Genomic DNA, 25,915 nt, shown 5'->3' with positions numbered 1-25,915 from the left:
CACTGCAGGAGCCGACAGGATAGAAGAGATGGATTACAAACAGTAAATACAAATGGCAGAGGTAGATATATAGATGTCTGTGACACAATTAGTACAGTGTGTGCAAATTACTGGACGTGTTTAATAAAATAATTTTTTGGAAAAAATGGCGTGGGCTCCCGCCCAATTTTCATAACTAGCAGAGGGAAAGTCGACGGCTGGGGGCAGATGTTTATAGCCTGGGAAGGGGGTAATACCCATGGAGCTTCCCAAGCTATTAATATCAGCTCACAGCTGTATAATTAGTCTTTACAGGCTATTAAAATGGAGGACCGCAAAAAAAATAAAAAAAATAAAGTAGGGTCCTCCTATAATTATTAACCAGCAAAGGCTATGCAGACAGCTGCAGGATGATATTAATAGCCTAGGAAGGGGCCAAGGATACTGCCTCCCCCCTCAAGGCCAAAAACATCAGCTCTCAGCCGTCCCAGAAAAGGCGCATCTCTAAGATGTGCCAATTCTGGCACTTAGCCACGCTCTTCCCACTTGCCCTATAGCAGTGGCAAGTGGTGTGATAGTTGGGGGGGGTTGATGTCACCTTTGTATTGTCAGGTGACATCAAGCCCAGAAGTTAGTAATGGAGAGGCATCAATAAAACACCCACAGTATTAACCCCATAGTCACATTGTAAGAAAACACAGACAAAAAAAATTGAAAGAATGACAGACTCCTTTAATAAATCCTAACTAAACGATACTTACGACCTCGTCCATTCCCCCGATGCCCTCATTATCTGCAAAAGAGGCAAAAAAAAAAAATAACAGTATTCTTCACCTTTCCACATAAATGCTTTTAATCCATTTGTCCCACTTCGGGTCCAGCTCTGCTATACCTAGATGGCAGGCTGCATGGATGCATGATGCGTCCATACAGCCTGTCATGCAGTCGACACCGAGCACCATGTACTCAGTGTCTCCCTTTGAACTGCTATTCCCTGTCTGAGGGCACCGCGGGCATGAGAAAGTTTTGTGATGTTTTTTTTTTGTTCAACACCTTCTTTTTCATGCTTACCGGTATTTAACCTGTCCCAGGCTAAAAATACCAGTCCTCAGCTGCCTAGAAAGGGCACTTCATATTTGAAGCACCAATTCTGGCACTTAGCCCCGGCTCTTCCTGATGCCCTGGTGCAGTCGCTTCGGGGTAATGGGATTAGGGGTTGGCGTCAGCAGCTGTCGCAGACACCACACGTTCTAGGTTAAGTAATGAAGATGTGTCAGCCCGACACCCTCATTACTAAATCTGTAAGTAAACACGGAGAAAAAAACACTTCATTTAAAATAAGATACAAATTCTTCAATCATTTGATTAACCACAATGAACCACATTGTCACCAACCTATGTAGAAGCTTTCACAGAATGAACATACAAAGGCTGTTACCACCGCGATACCTGGCAGCGTGTGGTTACTAGGGTTCATACTCACCTGAACAAGATCAATCTGATTAATATAATATAATTATATATATATATATGCTGCGAGTGTCCTAATATATCGGACGAGACTCCGATAAAGTCCCAATAAAAGACAATGGGTGCGGGGAAAAAAAAAAAAATCAAATCACACGTCACTCGGACCATACGTGTGCCGTCTGATTTTTACACACCCATGTCCTTGAAAATCTGACATTTCATTTGCCATGTACCGTAAAATCGTAACGTGACTTGTCAGAATATAATAGGATATATACATATAGCATAGATAGCTACAGTATAAAGATGTCAGTTACAGATATAATTAGTACAGTGCATGTGTAGCGTACTGTACATGTATTTAATAAATAATTATTTTTCTGAAAAAAAATGGCGGACTCTTGTGTAATTTTTATAACTGGCAAAGGGAAAGACGATGACTGGGGGCTAAACTTTATAGCCTGAGAAAGGGGTAATACCCATGCAGGTTCCCAGGCTATTAATATCAGCTCACAACCCTATAATTAGGCTTTACTGGTTATTAAAATAACTTAGGGGCCCCCTATAATTAATAACTAGCAAAGGATAGGCAGACAGCTGTGGGCTGATATTAATAGGATAGAATGGGGTCATGGATATTGGCCCCATCCCAGACTAAAAACATCAGCCCCAGAACAGGCACATCCATAAGATGCGCCAAATCTGGCACTCACCCTCGCTCTTCCCACTTGCCCTAGTGTAGTGGCAAGAGGGGTGATAGTTGGGGGGGGTTTAAGTCACCTTTGTATTGTCAGGTGACATCAAGCACTGAGGTTAGTAATGGAGAGGCATCTAGAAGACACCCCCATTACTAACCCCATAGTGATATTATTAAAAAAAAAAACACACCCAAAGTAAAGTCATTTTAACTGAAAGAATGACAGACTCCTTTATTGAATCTAAATTAAACCATACTCATGTCATCGCCCAGTCCACGGGTGCCAATGCCTCCTGTAACAGAATTAAAACTGTAAAACAATAATATTCGTCACCTGTCTGAAGTGAAGAGATAATTTATAATGTCCCACGACGATCCTGATGACTTTGACTGCTCTCAAGGACAGCAGGCTACACACTGACAGGAGCGTGTAATCACTTCTACAGTGTCTAGCACTGAGCTGCGGTGAGAAAGTTCATCAGCTGTTGAGTCCATGACCTCGCTTACGTCACAGCTACATGAGAAAGTTCTTTTTTTACTTTGAGCACAGGTGCCGGGTGATAACTACACCCATCAGCCACAGCCTGCTCTCACTGTTAACAGTGACAGCAGGCATCGGCTGATGGGAGTAGTAGTCTCTCATCAGCCGATGCCAGTTACCTGCGATAAGCTTTTTACCGCAGGTCACAATCATATCTGCGGGGTCTCACTGACATCTGACAGCATGACCCGGCAGTGCTCTAACCGACGGCAACGATCAGAACCGCCGCGCCATTGGTTTTTAACGCTACCACACAGATGAAAGCATGGGAAACACCCACTATGAAGTCTGTAAAACTGCAAGCAAAAACTCAACAAATCTGCACATTTTTATACCTGCATTTGTGACTGACTCAATTGAGATTAATGGGTGAAAAACGTGCCAAAGAATTGACATACTGCGGATTTAAAAGCAACACAAATCCAGAAAGGAAAATTACAGATCATATGCACAGCACTTCAGAATTCTCATTTACTTTGCTGGTATAAGCATTCTCTAGCGGTTTTGGGCCAATTTGCATGGGGTAAAAAATGCCGCAAAAACGCACAGTGTGCACACAGCCTTACTCCATAAATTCTGCTCTGTTGCAGAAGCATCCACTCTAGATGTGATATGCAATTGAGGCTGGAGGTGCTCTAGGAGGAAAGAAACACTCATCTGCATATAAATGAAACAAGTGCAATCTGATTTAAAAAGTGCAGAATGCTGCACTTACCATTACCATTATGTAGAATAGAACACAGAATGATTGTAGAGAAAAAAACTTGTTGCATACGCATGTCATACAGATGCTAGGTGAGGGTGGAACCCCCCCCCCCCCAAAAAAAAAAAGTACACTCGCATAACATATGGAGTACCAAACCGATTTCACTCATCCAACTTTTCTGGATGACACTCGGAGCGATTTTTTTAAACGCAGATGAGTGCGAGCCCTTAGGCCGAGGTCTCATTAGCATATAGCATCTGTTTTGAGAGCATAGGATGCAAAATGCTAGTAGCGGTCGGCTCACACTCTGCTGTGAGTGTGTTCCGAGTAGCAGTGCTGCGATCCTCTTGCACGAGAGAATCGCAGCACAGGTGAACAGGAGACTGAGAAAGTAATTTCTTCATCTCCTCCATTGGCAGCATCACACTGCACTTAGATGAAGTCCCATACAAGTCTATGGGTGCGTGCTGTCCAATATACGCTGCCAATTGCAGAATGCAGCGATTTTTTTTTTCTCATGGCAACTTGGCATGAGAAAATAAACGCTAGGCGACACTGCCCCATCGTATAACATTCGAGAGAGTGCTATCAGAGGAAACATCATCCGAGTTATACACTGGCTATACGCCAGTCTGGGCAGGCCCTTAGGCTTGGTGCAACGAAGGTATATTCTGTCATTAAAGAGAATAGCGTTGATTATTGAAATCACACTCTGAACATCAGATGTGGAGATGTAAGGAGAAAAAAAAGAAAAAAAGTTGCCATCTTCTACATTTTGTCAGTCTGTGAAACTCAGACTGCATTCAGATGTACTCCGAGTGTTGTCCTGTGGTTTGCATGGACTCGTAGACTTGCCAAGTGCGATAGAATATTGTATCAAACTTGGGCAAACAGGGTTTATTTCATCAGACAGATTGAGAGCCCCCGTAGACTAACATGTGAAAAACATCAGATCTAACTTGGACTGAAAATACACCTGCCCTTAGTCTGCATTCACACACACGTGACTGCTTTATTTTTATCAGATAACACACAGACCCATAGAGATAGTTCCTTCACATATCTTAAAATCACAGATCTGACAATGAGATGCGTGAGGCTCAGAGAATGTCCTATTCTGGACTGATTTTGTGGCTCAGAATCAGCCATTAAAGTCTACAGGCATCGGAGATACACTGACGTCAGTCAGAAGCCTTCTGATTTGCTTCTGTCTTGCAATTAGGGTTTCACAGATCTGTTGCTTAGTGATAAATCTAAATAAAAACATGTCTACTGCCCATAATTTAGACATGAAGACATTAGCTGGTCACTATGAACTGTAAAATAAAGACAATTACAGTAAGAATATTTTGTGCAGGTTTATCTGCAACTAAGTTAAAGAAGCATCAATTTTGTAATTTTTATTTTTTGGTCAGGGGGTAGGGTGGAGGGCCAGATTTCTTTCCCGGAATTTCTGGATGGTTAGCAACAGTGTGTCAGACTCCGTAGACACACATTCCTTTTTAACGTATTCACAAACTTCCTAGGGGAATAACCAATGAATACCACAATCCACATTTGTTACATGGGGGATACCAATATTTCCAAAAACAGACAGATCTTTTTTTATTCAAAAGATATGCAAAAGAGGACATATCTTTGGCCACCCTCTGGTGAATAGGTGCTTATGGGTATGTTAACGTGTACAACAGGACGAGCTCCTGATATATGTTCTAGACCAGAAGTGCACCAACGTTTTTTGGTCGAAGTGTTACATTTTGTGATTGTACCATTCCCAAGAGCCACATAAAATTTGAAGAGGTGATCAGAGCTGTTGTAAATATTGACAGTACTACATACCATAATCTAAGTGGGGGGTTAATTTCTGGAAATGTCACGATAAGGCCGTAGTCACATTAGCATATGGCATCCGATGCGAGAGCATTGGGTGTGATTTGATAATGATACTCGGCTCCGGCTCTGCTGCGAGAGTGATCCGAGTGTCAGAGCTCTGTGCTCCGAGCCTCTCGCATCAGAAGATCAGAGCACAGGTGCGGAGATGATGGAAAAAGTAATCTTTCCATCTTCTCCATTGCCGGTGTCCAAGGGAATCGCACTGCACTCTGGTGATATCCAAGTGAGGTCTGAAGTTTCACACGCACCCATAGACTTATATGGGTGTGTGCAGTCCAATTCTAGGAAGCAGATGCAGCATGCTATGATTGTTTTCGCATGCCAAATCTCCATGAGAAAATAATGGCAGATGTGAGGAGCACCCATAGAATAACACTGGAGCGAGTGCAATCTGATTTTTTTCATTGGATTGAACTCGTCCGATTTCATCGCAAGTGTGAGCGAGCCCTAATAGACAAAGTGTCCTCTGCTCCCGTATTTATTACTCCTGAAAATAACAAGACGACCATACAATAAGCGCAGCTATGCCCATAATTTAGGAGAGTTATTCAACACAAGATTGGGGGCCGCACAGAACGGCATCACAGGGGCATTTGACCACCGCTGCAGGTTGTGCACCCCTAGACTAAGTGCACAGACACAGGGTACATTTATTCTACATATATTTAATAATCTTACTGTACCTAGTTTGGCAGCAACAGATTGAGGTGAAATAAACCATTTTTGCCAACTAAACAGAGAGGTATAATGTAGAGACAAAGGCCCTAATAATAATAATAATAATAATAATATCACTGCTTTAATCAGTAGGAGATCATCACTAGAGGACCAGTCAAACTGCCATCTTGTAGTGGTTTATATTCATGTGCTCTGTGTAACCCCTCCCCCACCACTGATTGGCAGCTTTCTGCCTATACACAGTGTACAATGAAACCTGTCAGCTCAACAAGGGATACATTGCTGGAATCACATCATGCTGTGGATGGAGTAACAAACCTTTGAAGACAAACTCCCATCAAAATACTTAATGACTTAAGCAGAGACTTTGAATACATGCTCTGAACTAGAATCATTTCTGCTGAAATCAACAACAAATTCTACAAAGAATTGACAGACTGAAGATTTTCTGCACAGAAGGTTTTCACAATGTGTACATAAAGTGGTTTAAATACAAAATTTGTGAACATACCATTAGTCAGATACTAATCACAGTATGGCACAAAGTTGCAAAGTGGTTGAATACCTATTTTTATATAAGCTGTCACTTATTTTTATTTGCCTTGCTGGGATCAAATCAAGTGTTTGGTCACTATTAGTGATGAGAGAGTGTATGCGTTACTCGGGTTTCCCTGAGCATGCTTGGGTGGTCTCCTAGTACTTGGATGTGCTCGGAGATTTAGTTTTCGTCGCCGCAGTTGCATGATTTGCGACTGCTAGACAGCCTGAATACATGTGGGGGGTTGCCTGTTTGTTAGGGAATTCCCACATATAGTCAGCCTGTCTAGTAGTCGCAAATCATGCAGCTGCGGCGACGAAAACTAAATCACCGAGCGCCAAAATACTCACGAGACCACCAGAACATGCTCGGGGAAACCCGAGTAACGAGTATACTCGCTCATCACTAGTCACTATGTTTGATGGCTGATGTTGCACTTCAGCCTAAAAAGGAAAAAAGCATCCAAATAAATGCGAGCAGTGAAAGAAACAACTGATGTCTCAGTGTGCAGATGAAGAAAGATGGGAACAAATAAGCGCAACAGGGTCTTATCCGATGACAATGGGGTGTCAAAGGAGATGGATCTACTCACCTGGTGTGGTTGCTACCAAGCAACATGTAATGGATAAGTAGAAACAGCTGCTGCAAGGATACCGGCCGAGTGCTAGACCAAGGAATAATGGAAAACCAAGGTGGAGGCATCACTCGCTGGTGATGATGGACCAATGATGTAAATTAATAACATTAAGCAGGTTTCAAGAGTCATTGCGTTTCAAGGTCACGCAGGACCTCTTCATCAGGATGAAAACCTCTTTCATTTTGATACCTTCATCTTGGTTTTCCATTATTTATCTCAGTGTGCAGGCTTTCTACTTTCAGAGAGTAAGGGCATAGCATTTTTTTTATTTATTTTACATTTCAAAATTATTAAAAAAAATGTTCAAAAACCCTTAGCAATCGTCGCTTTTTTACCTTAAAAAAAAAAAAAAAAGGGACAGATTTTCCTCAGTGTGTTCAATCAGATTTTACCAATTACTATTTAAAGGGGTTGTCCAGTACAAATCAATAAGTCTGCAGTCACTCTGTGTGACTGCAGACTTATGAATTCCCTCAGTGCCCGCAGCATTCGCTGAGGGGATTTGCCGGTTTCTGACCTAAGGGTAAGTATATGTTATACATACTCCGGGCCAGAGCCTGTCACATGGGCGCGGCCACGTCCCGACTAGTGATATGGCTGCCCAGGGGACATCGCCAACTAGAGGGCGCAGCCTCGCTCCATACTCTAGCCGGGAGTATGTATAGCTCATACATACCCTCCGGTCCTGGCTCAAGAACCGGCAAATCCCCGCAGCCAACAATGCGTGCGCTGAGGGGACCCATAAGTCTGCAGTCACACAGAGTGACTGCAGACTTATCGATTTGGACCGGACAACCCCTCTGGCTCAAAACCATATTAGTACACCAATAAATAACTTGCCTCCTTGCAGCTTTTGGCAAACTGAAAAGCTGCAGCTTGACGAGGAAAAAGCCTCCAGACAGAAGAAGGCTGCCATGGTCTAGAGAGTTTGGGCTTGTAGGCTGAACTTATCGGATGCCGCTTATACTGAGATGCCAGCTCCTCAACTTTCTTTAATTTCTCTAGCCATTTTCTCTTCATTGTCTCTGCAAAAACGTATCAGTTATATAGTAAAAAAGCAGAATGACCTGCAAAATAAAGGATATGAAAATTATATTAAAATGGTAACAAGAATTCTTTTTCATCAGGCTTTCCCTACCATGTGTCAGTATAAACAGGGCCGGCCCGAACGTATAGGCGAACTAGGCGGCCGCCTAGGGCGCCGACCCTTAGGGGGCACCAGAGAAAAAATAGAAAAAATTATAAAAAATCTTTTCAAAAGGCAAAAGGTGTATGGAGCGGAGCTGAATGTGTATGAGGTGTATGGAGCGGAGCCGTGTGTATGAGGTGTACGGAGCGGAGTCGTGTATGAGGTGTATGGAGCGGAGCCGCGTGTGTACGAGGTGTATGGAGCGGAGCGCGTGTGTAGGAGTAGCTATGTGTGGCCATTATACGGTACGAAGTATCATGTGCGGCCAATATACAGTATGGAGCATCATGTGTGGCCATTATACAGTATGGAGCATCATGTGTGGCCATTATACAGCATGGAGCACTGTGTGGCCATATTTTTTTGTTTATAATTATTCTTTATGAAACAGTGTGATCAGCAGTGCTAAATGGGTGTGGTTGGGACGTGGATATGGGTGTGGCTAGTTATGAATGGGTGTGGTCAGGGGCGTGGCCTAAAATTTGCCGCAGCGCGCAAACTTTGTCCCTCTTTTCCATCTTCAAAAGTTGGGAGGTATGTTAAAAGTAGTAGGGGCGCAACAAAATAGTTTCGCCTAGAGCGCCGCAATCTCTCGGGCCGGCCCTGAGTATAAGGCTGTGTTCACACGTTGCAGATTATTCGCGGTTTTTTCGCGTTTTTTCCCTATAAAAACGCTATAAAACCGCAAATAATCTGCTTATATTATGCATCCTATCATTTTTAATGAATTCTGCACTTTTTGTACACATGATGCGTTTTTTTCCGCGGTAAAAACGCATCGCGGTAAAAAACGCAGCATGTTCATTCATTTTGCGGTTTTTTTGCGGATTTCCCACTTAAAATGCATTGGGAAGTGTCCGGAAAAAACCGCGGCAAAAACGCGTCAAGACCGCGGCAAAAACGCGTCAAAACCGCGGCAAAAACCCACGCGGTTTTCTTGCGGATTTCTTGCAGAAAATGTCCTGAATTCTCCAGAATTTTCTGCAAGAAATCCTGAACGTGTGCACATAGCCTAAAGCTTTGTGCACTACCGCTGCATTCGTTTTCCCAAGGCAGAAAAAAAGGTTGATAAGAAGGGGAGCAAAGTGCATGAGATTGAAGAGTGAATGACTACAAACAGGTCACTCACATGTGAGACCCTTTATTTAACCCTTTTGTTTTTTCCACCCCTTCCTCCAAGAGTTCTAACATTATTTTTTTTTTTACATAGCTGTATGACTGCTTTGTTTTTCCGGCACAAGTTGTTCTTTGGAATGTCACCATCCATTTTTATCACTTAATGTATCGGGAAGCAGATACGTTTTATTTTTTTATTTTTTAAAAAGTGTGGTGAAATAGGGAAAAAAAAGCAATTGAATAGGTGTGAAAGAGTTTTTTTTTTTTTTTTTACAATGTTCATCATAGGGAAAAAATTACCTGGCAATAGGATTCTCAAGGTCAGTATGATTATGATAGCATCCATGCAAAGTTTTTTTTTAAGTGCTTAAAAAAATTAAATAAGTCACTTGTGTCGCCATTTGCGAAATTTGTAACGTTTCCTATTTGAAGCCATGAGATGGACTGTTTTTTGTGCCCTGAGCTGATGTTTTTATTACCCCCACCAAGGACGATATCTGTAAGGAGTTTGCATATTTTCCCCGTGTTTGCATGGGTTTCCTCCCACACTCCAAATACATACTGATATGGAATTTAGACTGAGCCCCGAGGGGGCCAGTGATGACAATATCTGTAAAGTGCACGAGATGGTGTTACATACAAGATACAAATATAAAATACGGTGAACAAACTATCAATGGCAAACTGGTATAGAAAGGAGAAGGCCCCATACATGGGTAAGTTATGATACTTGAGAACTTGACTGTGGTTTTATGTGGGGGCATACCTTTGCACAATTATGTGCTTTACTATTTGTTCCTCACTATGGGGTTTCGTTTTCCCGCATATTCCCAGAATTTGATATATGATATTTGTATATGTCCATTTTGGGGCAATTGGACCCTTTTGCACCGCTGGCATACCTAAGGGTTTTCCATTTAGAATTTCTCCTGCTCTATATGTGCTATTTTAGCAATTGGCATTTTATTGTATTGTCATTTATTGTTAATAAAGTTTATATGTTTTTGAACATGTGCTTTGGGATTTCCTTACTCTGGTTCTTTGTGGTATATGTAGAACTTGATCAACCTGTTTCTAACCCATTGCCAGATTACCATCATCACCCTCTGAGGACAACAAGGGAAGTTGCCCAAATGAGGGATACATTTGCCATCTACTTTGTTTCTGATATTGGACGTGTGGAGTGGCAAGATGAAATGGTGTAGTAAAATATTCCTGTAATGTTATGTACCTGGAATATTAACATGTACCTTTAATGTTTGCTGACAATAAAACACCTCTAGTGAAACACCTGTTCCAAGTGCCCTCTACAGTACAATACTTTGTTTTATAAGATGGTCACAACTACAGTCTTTATTCCACTCTGTCTCATGCAGATTGTGTATAATCCACTCCCTGTCTCATGCAGATTGGGTTATGTCACCCATGCTTTACACTACACCTCTTCTCTCTGTCAGTGCTATGGTAGGGGACATCGGATTAGCTACAGTACATCCTCTCTTCAGTCTGCATTAGTCTATAGTCCAATAGATTAATGCAGACTGAGGAGACGATGGAGCTAATCCACCTCATATCTTTACTCACCTGCCCGTGTGTCAGAACTAGTGTACTCAGGATGCAGAAAACCCATGTAGTAAACATGGCGGCAACACAGGTGCAAAAGACTGATGACACAACCGCTCATAGTCTGCCAATTTATGGAGGTGTGATTGCTCAGTGTCGTTCTGAGCAGTGGTCTCATCAGTGTTTTTCAACCATGTTTACTTCATGGGTTTGCTGCATCCTGAATGCACTAGTGCTGACACCTCGGCAGGTGAGCATTGCTGACCCCTGACCCTTTGTACTTCTATAGCGGCGACGGCGCAATGTGTTTTGACAGCGACGTGTGTTGACGACGAACGGTGTGTATTGACGACGATGAACGAGACAAAGAAAAGGCAGTGATAGGGGGAAAAAAACCCACTAATTTATTTTACAACACAACGATTAACTTTTAAGAAAGAATGAGGGCGAAATGTTATGGACCTGGGGGGTGTGGATGATTGGTTAGGTGTGGATGATGAAGGGGTTCCAGGGGAAGGGACTACTAAATGTGTGGTGTCTGGGAGGTCAGGGATGGAAGTAGACATATTAGGAGTGGAAGCATCGGACGGGAGAGACACATTGGAAGGGAGAGACAAACTGGACAACAGAGACACATTGGGAGGTGAGGGTGGAGGTAGTTGGACATTTCTGGTCCCACGACTCTTCTTTTTGGATTTCTGTCCCATCTTAGGCGGCTGCCTTCTTTTTCTGTGTCTCCTTGGGAGGGTGGGAGTGGTGGGTTCAGCAGGGCGTGCAGGACCTGGACCCAGCCTGGTGGTGGACAGTGGATAGCCGTGCAGGATCTGGACCTGGCATGGTGGTGGCGGTGGACGGTCGTGCAGGAGCAGGACTCTGCATGGTGGTGGCGGTGGACTGGCATTCAGCAGGACCCGGCCTATTGGTGGCGGTATAGTGGTGTGCAGCCGGACTGGGCATGGTGGTGGCCGTACAGTGGTATGCAGCAGAACTCGGTAAAGAACTGAGGCGGGTTAGTGGTGGCACAGGCAGAAATGCCACGTGTGGCTGCTGGAAGTACCGAGTCTGCTGCATAGCCTGAAAGTAAGCAGCATTGCAGGCCTGCATCACATTAAGCTGGAGTTCAGGCGTAAAGTGTTCCGACATGCCCCGCTCTATCGCAGTAAAAGAAAAAAAATGTTGTGCCAGTCTCTGAAGGTCAGCTTCCAGTTGGTCAAGGCGTCGGTTGACATCCTGGAAAAGTGTGTTTAGACTGGAAAGTGGCTTCGCCCATATATCTCTGAGCACCTTCAGGCCATTCTGGAAGACCAAGCTCAAGTGAACAAACTCGGGAATGAGTGTTCTGTCTAAGGCCTTCTGCTGCTGGCGGGAAACCCCCCCCCAAAAAAAAAAAAAACAGTGGCAGAGGACTGGGACAGGGGAACACCTGAAGGACCAGCTGCCTGTTCTCCAGCCCGTGAAGCCTGGCCACTTGCTGCATCGTTGGTGGATGGCTGGGACTGTTCCGTGGCTGTTCAATGAGGGGCCACTCCAGAGGACGATCAACCTTTGAGGGTGCTGCTCCAGGTTCTGAGTGGAAAAGAAATTAAAAACATTACTACAAAAAAATTAAAATTGTAAAAGAGCCAACATATCCTGTGGAATAGAAAAAAAAATCAGTTTAGAGAATACAACACACAAATACTTACGTTCGCTGAGCAAGGACAGGCCTCAGGAAAGACAGTCTCCTATGGTACTTGTATTTCCTGATCCTTGCAGCAGCACCACTGCGAACTTGGATCTCCTGTCTCAGGTCCTTATTGAAGCGATCCTTCTTTGAACGCCAACGGGTTCTGACTTTGTTCACTGTGAAGGGGGGAAAAAAAAAAAAAAATTGTTAAACAATGCACTTTAGGCCAGGATCACACAAACTGTGTGATGCGAGAAACTAGCAGGAGTTTCTCGCATCACACAAGGTTGTGTGATCACGGCCTACAGGTTCACTGCCGCGTCAGACCACATTGCAATACTTACAAAAATCCTTTCGGACTTGTGGTGTGGCATTGTCTCAGTCATCCATCAGTGATTGGACCACTTCATTCCACAGCCACCGATTCACCACAGTGTCCGAGTGCTGCTGATCCCAGGTGTCCCACAACGGAACTCTCTTCCACCAACGTTATGAGGTCATTGTCGATGAATTCTTCATCCCGTTGTGGAACCTAAAAATGAAATAAATACATTAATGTTGTAAAGATAAAACACTTAAAACAAAAACAGTCAACAAGAACAAAAAACAGTCAAGAATACTTACACACCATCTTGCCACCGGAACTTGGGCCTGAGTCGGCTGCTCCTGCTCATCTGCACTTGAAGTGTTCTGTAAAGAAAAAACATGATTTTGTCACATGTGTAAATAGTAACAGTGAATACTTAACAATCAGTAGCAAATGTACTCACTGCAATCTCCTGTCCACTGTGTGAGGTCTGCTCTGCACTGGAGGACATGGCTATAACTGCAAGAGAGACTGAAATGATTACAGACTGCAGGGAGAAAAACAGACAGGCAGACATATAGCTTGTATACTCACATTTTGTAAATTTCTGAGTCTTCACTGAATCCGATTGCTTGCAATCTCTTCCATAGGCTTGAGAGTACTGGATTCCCAGTGCCCACACCCTCTTTTAAAAGCTTTGTTTGGGGGGTGCTTATAACCAGTACCTGGACATGTTTACTCAGAAATACACATTCGTACGCAAACGCGAGAGTGTGTATGTCCTTGCGTACCTATAGACTGCAACGCGTTGTTTTGACGCACTCCATCCGCAAGCGTCCGCATGCGTATGGCCGCGGAAATTTGATGCGTCAAAAAAATGCAACATGTTGCGTTAGGCCAGGTTCACACTGCATTTTAGCGGTCCGTTAGACGGACTACGTTACACCGTGGCATAACGCGGTGTAACGCAGTCCGTTAACACCGCCATTAAGCCCTATGGCAGATGCATCGCTAGCGCACGCCCACAATGGGCATGCTCTAGCGATGTGCCATCATTGAGTGACGGACCCTGGAACGCGGGCTGCAGCGTTTCCGGGTCCGTCACTGCTAGCGCAGATAGAGCACCTGCTAGCTCTGTCTTCGCTAGCAGTATGACAAGTCGGCACTTGCGTTAACAGCAGCCCGTTAACGCATGTGTTGAACGGGCTGCTGTTAACGCAATGTGAACCTAGTCTTAGTGGCGCACCGCGAAACGACGCATGCCTAAGCATCCGCAGGCGAACACATGTCCCTGTGTACACCGTATTAAAGATTTGTACACTGGACGCATGCGGACGCAACGCTGTGTTCAGACGCAAATGTGAAACCAGCCTTAGCCTAACATAGCCAGCAATACAAGCGAGGAGTGCGCAGCCTGTGCACGGGAGCTGACAATCTGAGGGACTGGCTCTGCTATAAAGCAGGCTGTACTGCGTCACTAGATGCCTATACAGCGGTACAGTGAGGTGCTGGCTTTAGTCAGGGACAGGAATAATAACTGGGGGAAAAGTAGGACTATTTGCAAGACGCGCTGGCCGAGTGAGCCACATCACCAGAGCCAGACTGCACTAGCACTGCCACTAGTCCTATCATCGGGGCCGGAGTCTTTCTTTATATTTGGCATGGACTATACCACTCTCGCTATATAGGGGCCGTCACAAAGGTCCAGATATTAGTGCACATTAATATGAGAGTCAGGAGACCACACTGCTGCGCGCCAGCATCCCTGCCCATGACCAGTCAGCACAGACCAGGCCGGCGCAGTCTACATGGCGCACTCACGTCTCCGCACTTCTCTGCCGCACTTAAGCCATGACGTCATCACCAGAACCAGCGCCGCCGCCACACAAGATCTGCCCAGCAGCCGCTCCAAGTTCCCGCCACTGGCGGATAACGTGATAGGCTGGGAATCTTGATAAACTGACCAATCAATGTTGTCCGTGGAGCAGCCATCTCCTCACGTGATACTAGAAGCTTAGGTGCTGCCTTAGAAACAAAGGCACAATCTTTGTTAGCGTCAGACATTGGCTGAGGGCTCATGACGTCACTAGTTGTCTGGCGCTATACGGACAGGACAGATCCGCGGTTACCGTGGCCCAAAAGTAGTAAGAGCTGAGCCGGGGAGTTGTTGTTGTTATGTGAAATCCCAGCCAATAGGAGGCGTCTTCCTGGTGAAGCCACGCCCTTGTTAACTAAACAGCTAAGCGCAGCTCTGACAGACAAAAAGATAAGAAAGCGGCGAGGAGCGGAGGTAAGGGGCGCCGCTGTGTGCGGGCAGCGTGCGGGGCTGCTAATGATAGCCGGGAGCGGTAACGGCGGGCTGCGGAACCACCGAGGCTGACTAGGAACAGTCCTGCAGCTGCTAGTCCCAGGCGTGTAGGGCAGCCTGGGACTTGTGGTTCTACTACTTTTACCATGGGGATCGTCAAGCTGTGGCGAAACTATGTCACGTCCCTTCAGCCATGCTGACAGTTGTAGTTCCTTTAGGAGCTGGTAGTCCAGCTTCTGTTATTTTGCTGGCAACAACTCCAACGCTCAGCATATTTGGAAGCGTCTGGGCATGCTGGGAGTTGTAGTTTGAGACATCAGGAGAGCCAGAAATTGTAGTCCTGCGCTCTGGAGCTTTCCGTCACTCATATATGTGGAGTTCTCGTTCTTTTCTTGAGGCTTGCTGAGACTTGCAGTTCTCCTGTTATTTGGCCAGCACTGTTATCAGTATGTAGTGTTAGCCCATGGTTCTTCCTGAGACTTGTAGTTCTCCAGTTATTTGGCCAGCACTGCTATCAGTATGTAGTGTAAGCCCATGCTCATTCCTGAGACTTGTAGTTCTCCTGTTATTTGGCCAGCACTGTTATCAGTATGTAGTGTTAGCCCATGGTCCTTCATGAGACTTGTAGTTCTCCAGTTATTTGGCCAGCACTGCTATCAGTATGTAGTGTAAGCCCATGCTCATTCCTGAGACTTGCAGTTCTCCTGTTATTTGCCCAGCACTGTTATCAGTATGTAGTGTTAGCCCATGGTCATTCCTGAGACTTGTAGTTCTCCAGTTATTTGGCCAGCACTGTTATCAGTATGTAGTGTTAGCCCATGGTCCTTCATGAGACTTGTAGTTCTCCAGTTATTTGGTCAGCACTGCTATCAGTATGTAGTGTAAGCCCATGCTCATTCCTGAGACTTGCAGTTCTCCTGTTATTTGGCCAGCACTGCTATCAGTATGTAGTGTAAGCCCATGCTCATTCCTGAGACTTGTAGTTCTCCAGTTATTTGGCCAGCACTGTTATCAGTATGTAGTGTTAGCCCATGGTTCTTCCTGAGACTTGTAGTTCTCCAGTTATTTGGCCAGCACTGCTATCAGTATGTAGTGTTAGCCCATGGTCATTCCTGAGACTTGCAGTTCTCCTGTTATTTGCCCAGCACTGTTATCAGTATGTAGTGTTAGCCCATGGTCATTCCTGAGACTTGTAGTTCTCCAGTTATTTGGCCAGCACTGCTATCCATATGTAGTGTTAGCCCATGGTCATTCCTGAAACTTGCAGTTCTCCAGTTATTTGGCCAGCACTGCTATCAGTATGTAGTGTTAGCCCATGGTCCTTCCTGAGACTTGTAGTTCTGCAGTTATTAGTACATGTGCTCCTTTCCCCATGTAGCAGTGTAGCCTGTATACAATATGCCCGCGGGCAGGGGTAAGGCATGGGAGGCTGGACACGTGGCACATGCTGTGGGCATGGCTCAGTCTGTGGAGTCAGTGTCATGCCGTGCCAGAGGCAGAGCCAAGGGACAACCAGGGCATTTTCCATAGGTGCAGAATCCCTGGGCAGCGCCAACACACCACTTTGTTTCCGCCAGGGCAGCAGACTGGCCCTGTGCCCGGCTATGTATGGTGGAGTGACGCCGCCGTGCTGTATGTCACTTGTTTACCACTCTGGGGGTCACCTGGGGTAATTGGCAGTGCGCTGCCAGCTGTGAGCTGCTGTAGTGGTGAGCGAGGTGCTGCCCTCCCTGTTCTTGCTTCTTTGTGTCTGTGCAGTCTCAGGATTCATGTTTCCATCCTGCTGTTTACATGGTGATGACTCACTATGAAGAGGAAAGCTATCGTCAGCACTTAGGCTACGTTCACATTTGCGGTCAGCGCCGCAGCGTCGGGCGCCGCAGCGGCGCCGCATGCGTCATGCGCCCCTATATTTAACATGGGGGCGCATGGACATGCGTTGTGCTGCGTTTAGCGCCGCATGGCCGCAAGCGTTGGACGCAAGAAACGCATCAAGTTGCATTTTTTTTGCGGCCAACTTGCGGCCAAAAACGACGCATGCGGCGCAAAACGCAGCGTTTTAGCGTGCGTTTTGCCGCGTTTTTGTTTGCGTTGTGCGCTGCGGCGCCGACGCTGCGGCGCACAACGCAAATGTGAACGTAGCCTTACTGATGGCAGTTTGCACAGATGCAGATTTTCCTACTTTATGCATCATGTAAGTGCGGATGGGACAGGAAGGAAGATTGGTTTTATTTTGGTTATTATTGGGCTCTAAAAAGATCCCGTGCCCAAATAATTGGAATAAGAGAAACCCCGAGGCTGGATTTCTGTAGGTTATTTTTACTGGAATTTTAAAATTTTTTTACACAAGGAAATATCCCTAACTTGTTTTGTGATAGTGATTTACAGTAAAAACGGCACCATCAAAATCTGCGTCACAGAACTCCAGCATTTTTTAAAGGGAACCTGACGACTGATACATACCAGACATCATCTACAGATCCGAGCCATATTTCTGAAACGCAGAGAAGAACATGGTTTAAAAGCTGCCACGGACAGAACCGCACAGGAGACTACTCGGACAGGCAGGTCCCTGGCAAATTCTTCCTGCCCGCTCCTGAGAGTGATCGATCCTTCCCTATACAAGCTCTGAGACCTATCAATCCATGGCAGCGGCTCAGTCCGCGGCAGCTTGTAAAACTGTTGTTCTCTGAAACGCCGCAGCCTTTCAGGGTTAAACATGCCTAGCTGGAATTGTGCAGCCATTGTCTGATACATGCTGTCCATGGACCAGGCCCCGTCTATCAGCTGTCAGGTTCCATTTAAGTAGAACTTATAACGTTGTGCGTGCAGTCCGATCTGTGGACAGCGCTATATAAAGGAGCTGATGCTGAGCAGGATGATATACAGGAACGTATGTTATGCATTATGGTTCCTGGTGTTTGTAAGTATCTGTGGCCTGTCGGCGGTCCTATCCGGTAATTGTCCATCATTGAGTAGGACCACCCATTAGACTCATACACTAAATAATAAAAAACAAGGAAATATACATGCAAAAATAATTTGCCGTTGCTAAATTTAAACACAAAAACCCAAACAACTCAAAAACATTTAAAATGACGCATGTTGTGCCTGAGGCTGTTTCCTTGGAAAAAAAATTAGCAATACAACCAATATGACCAGCGTGATGACCAATAGAGCCATGTAAATGTGGATATCTAAGAAAAGTATGAGTGGACACTACCCCTAAAGTGGTGTCAAGTAGCAGTCAGTAAAGAAGAAAAGTGCAGTGCAAATGTGCAGACAATAGGTAATGCAGTATCTAAAGAATATATAAAAGAAAATAAGCAATAAGTACACAGTCACCCAGGTAAATTGGCTCCTGGAAGAAGCATCCTGTGAGAAGGAGGCCCCAGGTGTACCACCACAGGCCTCATATTTCCTCTTTTGTTTTGTAAATGCATTTGTTTTACATGCATTTTGGTTAGCACTCCATCAATATACAGGTGGTGCCCACTCCATTGTTACTTCTTGGCATACAAACACCAGCGATTTCAATGAATAAAATGCACGCTTCCTCATCATCTTTTCTAATTTGATTCATTCTAGCAGCCCAGCTACGTGTTTATCCAACTGAATCCCTTAAGGGTATGTTCACATTGTGTCTTTTTTTTCCAGTGGTCAAAAACATCTGTTTTTCTAGCAAGACTCCTCGTAGAGTTGTGAAAACCTGAAAGCTTGTTTTATTTTTCTTTAATGCATTAATTTGGGGTTAAAATAGTTGCAATTGGGTTTCTTAAGGCTGTGTTCACACTAGGCATTTTTCTCCTTCTCCTATGACAGCACCAAGGAGAGAGGGGATCTGCCCTTCAGTGACAGGAAACCTACATCAGTTGGTTTCCTGTCCTTGACTGGGAACCATCAATGAGGCGTACCTGAAGATAGAAGATGGATGTCGTTCCAGGCCTGGCCAGACCAATCCAGGCAGCGGGGGTGCCCCTGCCTTGGCTGCTTCAGTGTCCTGAAAGCGCCACCGCTGGGTCAAGAGGGCCATCATGGGTGTGCGGAAAAGTGCAGCTGCCACAGCATACTCCTGGTGCCGGCTTCAGGGCGTCTTGCTGTGCGCATGTGTGAGGATGTGCAGGAGGCGCTTCCTCATGACGCAGCTGGCAGGGTCGGGTGACCAGGATTATTTTCCGGCATTGGAGACAGAAATACGCTGAGGGGACACGTCGGAGGCTCCATGCTTTAAAAAGGCGGTCATGTGGCTGGAATAATGTTCTGAGCAATTTCTAGCTGTCCCCTCGAAGTATGAAGGTAACCATGTAGCCAAAAGAACAGCAACCAGAACAGAATCCGCAGAGGCAGCAGAAAATGCACCAGCATGAAGAATCATCCCGTCACCATTAACGTTTTAGTGGTGGAAGTGGACGTTCTGGTAGCAAATCTACTCAGCACAGCAAAGGCTCCAGCGTGGTGGACAAATCTCCGGCCTCCAGAGGAGATCTATCAGTGGATATGATCTCTCCTAAACTGGTAACCCTGGTTACCTCTGGTTGGTAAGGGATCGTTGTGAAAATTCACTTTGTAATTGGGGTCCCCATCTCATTTATTTAGAGAGGAAAGTGCGTAGCAGAGTCTAAACACAGGAGTTGTGCACTCTGCAACGAAGAGTTGCCCGTTAGGCTACTTTCACACTAGCGTTTTTTGCAATCCGTCGCAATGCGTCGTTTGGCCGAAAAAACGCATCCTGCAAAAGTGCTTGCAGGATGCGTTTTTCCCCATAGACTAACATTAAGCGACGTATTGCGACGGATTGACACACATCACAATCGTCGTGCGACGGTTGCGCCGTGTTGTGGCGGACCGTCGGCACAAAAAAACGCTACATGTAACGTTTTTTGCCGCCGACGGTCCGCATTTTCCGACTGCGCATGCGCGGCCGGAACTCCGCCCCCACCTCACAATGGGGCAGCGGATGCGCTGGAAAAATGCATCCGCTGCCCCCGTTGTGCGGCGTATACAACGCTAGCGTCGGTGACCTCGGCCCGACGCACTGCGACGGGCCGAGCCCGACGCTAGTGTGAAAGTAGCCTTACCTGGGTGAAAAAACTGTCAATCATGCGTAGAGCAGATACTGTATGAGGAAACTCCGAACTAAGATACATAATGAAAACGAAGGTCGAGAACACTTCTAAATCCCTGTCACACAAGGGTAGTGATAAAAAAAAAAAAAAATCCAGAAAATGGAGCTCTGAATCCAGGAGCAGTAGTTCAGAAGGAGAATAGAGGAATACTGGTTCATCGGATCCTTCATCATTGTTAGAAGATATGGGAGGCCACCATTTTTTTTCCAAGTGGAAGAAACCGTCTTACAAAAGTTGTTGGATCCACAATGGGAGTGGTAGACCCTCGTCCAGAAAGGTCCGTACAGGACATAATGTTTGGTGGGCTAGGACAGAAAAAGCGTCAGTCATTCCCTCTTAATAAGAGAATACAGTGTCTTAGAGAGAATAGACAAAGCAGAAAGCAAAAAATTCTTCTTTCCTATCCTTTAAAAGGAAATATCCTTTCGACGATTCCTTATCCTGAGACAAAGCCCCAAAATTCGAAGTAGCTATTGATATAGCTTCCTAGAAGTTTGCCTTTCTTTTTGAGGACATGGGTGTGTTGAAAGATCCCCTGGATAAGGCCGGCATCACACTACCGTAGAATACGGCCGAGTGCTATGCAAGAAAACCTCTCATAGCACTCGGCCCGGTGTTAATCTATGGGGAAGCTCACATCAGCGGAGGTGTTTGGTTTTTTTATTTTTGTTTGTTTGTTTTCCCTCAGGCGTATTCGACATGCATGTAAAATTGTAACATGCTGCGATTGTATACGTATTTCACTTGAGACTCGCCAATGCAAGCCTATGGGTGTGAGGAAAAACCCAGACAACAAACGGACCATGCAAGTGCTGTCCAATTTTTGCGCACCTGATGTCCTTTGAAAAACGGCAATTCACCTGTTGAGTAGAGTAAAACCACAGCATGACAGGTTGAGACAGAATAGATATGCAGTTGTGCTCGAAAGTTTACATACCCCGGCAGAATTTTTTCTTTCTTGGTCTTTTTCAGGGAATATGAATGATAACACCCAAACTTTTTCTCCGCTCATGGTTAGTGGTTGGGTGAATCCATTTATTGTCAAACTACTGTGTTATTTTTTTTCTCTTTTTAAATCGTAATAAGAACCCAAAACATCCAAATGACCCTTCAAAAAACAGATTCAGAACTGAGCGGCACCAGGTAAAAATGATCTTCACAGGCCACAAAAATAGAGGACAGATTTTCCCAAAGACTTAAAACACAAAGCTTCATAGATGCATCGGGGGGCGGTGCTCTACATATATCAAGATGATAGAGTCACAAGTATTGAAGCAATATAACAGATGTGGCACTCACCCCAATGTTGATTTGTTCACCTGGACCCGTTGAAGCGCATTTGCGCGAAACGGCCTTCGTCCACTCCTGTCTCCCCGCACCTCTCACCTTCACCTGCCGCCTCTCCACAAAATATCTAATGCCGTGTAAAGCGAATAAAGGACATTGATTTCAGCAACATTGGGGTGAGTGCCACATCTGTTATATTGCTTCAATCCAAATGACACTGATCAAAAGTTCACAAACCCTGGTGATTTTGGCCTGATAAAATGCACAGAAGAAGCACACAAATGGGTTTGAATAGCTACTAAAGGTAACATCCTCATTTGTGACCTGTGTTTGCTTGTAATCAGTGTTTGTGAGTTTCTGGGATCCAGACAGACTCTTGCATCTTTCATCCAGCCACTGATGTTTCTGGATTGAGAGTCATAGTGAAAGCAAAAGAATGGTCAACGGATCTGCGGGAAATGGTAGTTGAACTGTATAAAACAGGAAAGGGATACAAAAAGATATCCAAGGAATTGATAATGCCAGTCAGCAGCATTCAAACTGTGATTAACAAATAGAAAATCAGGGGTTCTGTTAAAACAAAAGCGCGGTCAGGTAGACCAACAAAAATGCCCACCACTGCCAGGAAATTTGTTCAGGATGCAAAGAAAAACCCACAAATAACATCAGCTGAAATACAGGACACTCTGAAAACTAGCGGTAACATAGTAACATAGTTAGTAAGGCCGAAAAAAGACATTTGTCCATCCAGTTCAGCCTATATTCCTATATTTCATCATAATAAATCCCCAGATCTACATCCTTCTACAGAACCTAATAATTGTATGATACAATACTGTTCTGCTCGAGGAAGACATCCAGGCCTCTCTTGAACCCCTCGACTGAGTTCGCCATCACCACCTCCTCAGGCAAGCAATTCCACATTCTCACTGCCCTAACAGTAAAGAATCCTCTTCTATGTTGGTGGAAAAACCTTCTCTCCTCCAGACGCAAAGAATGCCCCCTTGTGCCCGTCACCTTCCTTGGTATAAACAGATCCTCAGCGAGATATTTGTATTGTCCCCTTATATACTTATACATGGTTATTAGATCGCCCCTCAGTCGTCTTTTTTCTAGACTAAATAATCCTAATTTCGCTAATCTATCTGGGTATTGTAGTTCTCCCATCCCCTTTATTAACTTTGTTGCCCTCCTTTGTACTCTCTCTAGTTCCATTATATCCTTCCTGAGCACCGGTGCCCAAAACTGGACACAGTACTCCATGTGCGGTCTAACTAGGGATTTGTACAGAGGCAGTATAATGCTCTCATCATGTGTATCCAGACCTCTTTTAATGCACCCCATGATCCTGTTTGCCTTGGCAGCTGCTGCCTGGCACTGGCTGCTCCAGGTAAGTTTATCATTAACTAGGATCCCCAAGTCCTTCTCCCTGTCAGATTTACCCAGTGGTTTCCCGTTCAGTGTGTAATGGTGATATTGATTCCTTCTTCCCATGTGTATAACCTTACATTTATCATTGTTAAACCTCATCTGCCACCTTTCAGCCCAAGTTTCCAACTTATCCAGATCCATCTGTAGCAGAATACTATCTTCTCTTGTATTAACTGCTTTACATAGTTTTGTATCATCTGCAAATATCAATATTTTACTGTGTAAACCTTCTACCAGATCATTAATGAATATGTTGAAGAGAACAGGTCCCAATACCGACCCCTGCGGTACCCCACTGGTCACAGCGACCCAGTTAGAGACTATACCATTTATAACCACCCTCTGCTTTCTATCACTAAGCCAGTTACTAACCCATTTACACACATTTTCCCCCAGACCAAGCATTCTCATTTTGTGTACCAACCTCTTGTGCGGCACGGTATCAAACGCTTTGGAAAAATCGAGATATACCACGTCCAATGACTCACCGTGGTCTAGCCTATAGCTTACCTCTTCATAAAAACTGATTAGATTGGTGTGGCTGTTTCAAGATGCACAATAAGGAAGCACTTGAAGAAAAATGGGCTGCATGGTTGAGTCGCCAGAAGAAATCCATTACTACACAAATTCCACAAAGTATCTCACCTACAGTACGCAAAATAGCACAGAGACAAGTCTCAAAACTTCTGGTACAAGGTAATTTGGAGAGATGAGACCAAAACTGAACTTTTTGGCCACAATTACACTGCTCAAATAAATAAAGGGAACACTAAAATCCCACATCCTAGATATCACTGAATTAAATATTCCAGTTGTAAATCATTATTCATTACATAGTGGAATGTGTTGAGAACAATAAAACCTAAAAATTATCAACGTAAATCGCAACTGATATGCCACGGAGGTCTGGAGTTGGAATGATGCTCAAAATCAAAGTGGAAAATGAAGTTACAGGCTGATCCAACTTCAGTGGAAATGCCTCAAGAGAAGGAAATGATGCTCAGTAGTGTGTGGCCTCCACGTGCCTGTATGACCTCCCTACAATGCCTGGGCATGCTCCTGATGAGGCGGCGGATGGTCTCCTGAGGGATTTCCTCCCAGACCTGGACTAAAGCATCCGCCAACTCCTGGACAGTCTGTGGTGCAACGTGACATTGGTGGATGGTGCGAGACATGATGTCCCATATGTGTTCAATAGGATTCAGGTTGGGGGAACAGGCGGGCCAGTCCATAGCTTCAATGCATTCATCTTGCAGGAACTGCTGACACTCCAGCCACATGAGGTCTCGCATTGTCCTGCATTAGGAGGAACCCAGGGTCAACCGCACCAGCATATGGTCTCACAAGGGGTCTGAGGATCTCATCTCGGTACCTAATGGCAATCAGGCTACCTCTGGTGAGCACATGGAGGACTGTGCGGCCCTCCAAAGAAATGCCACCCCACACCATTACTGACACACTGCCAAACCGGTCATGCTGAAGGATGTTGCAGGCAGCAGATCGCTCTCCACAGCGTCTCCAGACTCTGTCACGTCTGTCACATGTGCTCAGTGTGAACCTGCGAAGAGCACAGGGCGCCAGTGGCGAATTTGCCAATCCTGGTGTTCTGTGGCAAATGCCAAGCATCCTGCACGGTGTTGGGCTGTGAGCACAAGCTCCCTCTATGGACATCGGGCACTCAGACCATCCTCATGGAGTCAGTTTCTAACCGTTTGCAGACACATGCACATTTGTGTCCTGCTGGAGGTCATTTTGCAGGGCTCTGGCAGTGCTCCTCCTGTTCCTCCTTGCACAAAGGCTGAGGTAGCGGTTCTGCTGCTGGGTTGTTGCCCTCCTACGGCCCCCTCCACGTCTCCTGGTGTACTGGCCTGTCTCCTGGTAGCGCCTCCAGCCTCTGGACACTACGCTGACACGCAGCAAACCTTCTTGCCACAGTTCGCATTGATGTGCCATCCTGGATGAGCTGCACTACCTGAGCCACTACTGTGGGTTGTAGAGTCAGTCTCATGCTACCACGAATGTGAAAGCACAACCAACATTCAAAAGTGGCCAAAACATCAGACAGAAAGCATTGGTACTGAGAGTTGGTCTGTGGTCCCCACCTGCAGAACCACTCTTTTTATTGAGTGTCTTGATAATTGCCAATAATTTCCATCTGTTGTCTATTCCATTTGCACAACAGCATGTGAAATTGATTGTCAAACAGTGTTGCTTCCTAAGTGGACAGAAGTTTCACAGAAGTTTAATTTACTTGGAGTTATATTCTGTTGTTTAAGTGTTCCCTTTTATTTTTTTGAGCAGTGTATAAACTTTACATTTGGAGAGAGGTCAACAAGGTCTATGATGAAGGAACACCATTCCTACTGTACAGCATGGAGGTGGATCGCTGATGTTTTGGGGATGTGTGAGCTACAAAGGCACAGGAAACTTGGTCAAAGTTGAAGGAAAGATGAATGCAGCACGTTATCAGCAAATGCTGGAGGGAAATTTGCACTCATCAGCCCGGAAGCTGCGCATTGGACGCACTTGGACATTCCAACATGACAACGATCCAAAACACAAGGCCAAGTCAACCTGTCATTGGCTACAGCAGAACAAAGTGAAGGTTCTGGAGTGGCCATCTCAGTCTCCTGACCTCAATATCATTGAGCCACTCGAGAGATCTCAAGCGCCCAGTTCATGCTAGACTGTCCAGGCATTTACGGGAACTGGAGACTTTTTGCCAAGAAGAGTGGGCAGCTTTACCATCACAGAAAATAAAGAACCTCATCCACAACTACCAC

The 25,915-nt window shown here is 45.2% G+C and overlaps 2 protein-coding genes across 4 annotated transcripts in view; one reads left to right on the top strand and one right to left on the bottom strand.

Annotated features, from left to right (window-relative positions):
- The window catches only part of PRIMPOL (primase and DNA directed polymerase), a 93,025-nt gene extending 78,109 nt beyond the window's left edge, over positions 1-14,916 (bottom strand). The window contains exons 1-2 of one of the 3 annotated variants that reach the window (XM_077279577.1): positions 14,802-14,916; positions 7,980-8,164 (exon numbers count right to left, since the gene is read on the bottom strand). In XM_077279577.1, coding sequence (XP_077135692.1) covers positions 7,980-8,164; positions 14,802-14,841 — 225 coding nt within the window. In that variant the 5' untranslated portion in view covers positions 14,842-14,916. Of the gene's footprint in view, positions 1-740; positions 761-7,979; positions 8,207-14,801 lie in introns of those variants that run through there. The other 2 variants (XM_077279578.1, XM_077279579.1) reach the window with 2 other exon arrangements.
- A 101-nt stretch (positions 14,917-15,017) lies between these two features.
- Positions 15,018-25,915, top strand: part of CASP3 (caspase 3) — a 69,707-nt gene continuing 58,809 nt past the window's right edge. The window contains exon 1 of the mRNA XM_077279575.1: positions 15,018-15,270. The gene's annotated coding sequence lies outside the window, so the exon portion shown is untranslated. The remainder of the gene's footprint in view (positions 15,271-25,915) is intronic.

This window comes from Ranitomeya variabilis, chromosome 1 (genome assembly GCF_051348905.1).
Source record: "Ranitomeya variabilis isolate aRanVar5 chromosome 1, aRanVar5.hap1, whole genome shotgun sequence".
Lineage (NCBI taxonomy): Eukaryota > Metazoa > Chordata > Amphibia > Anura > Dendrobatidae > Ranitomeya > Ranitomeya variabilis.
This window is presented reverse-complemented; position numbering and strand designations above follow the sequence as displayed.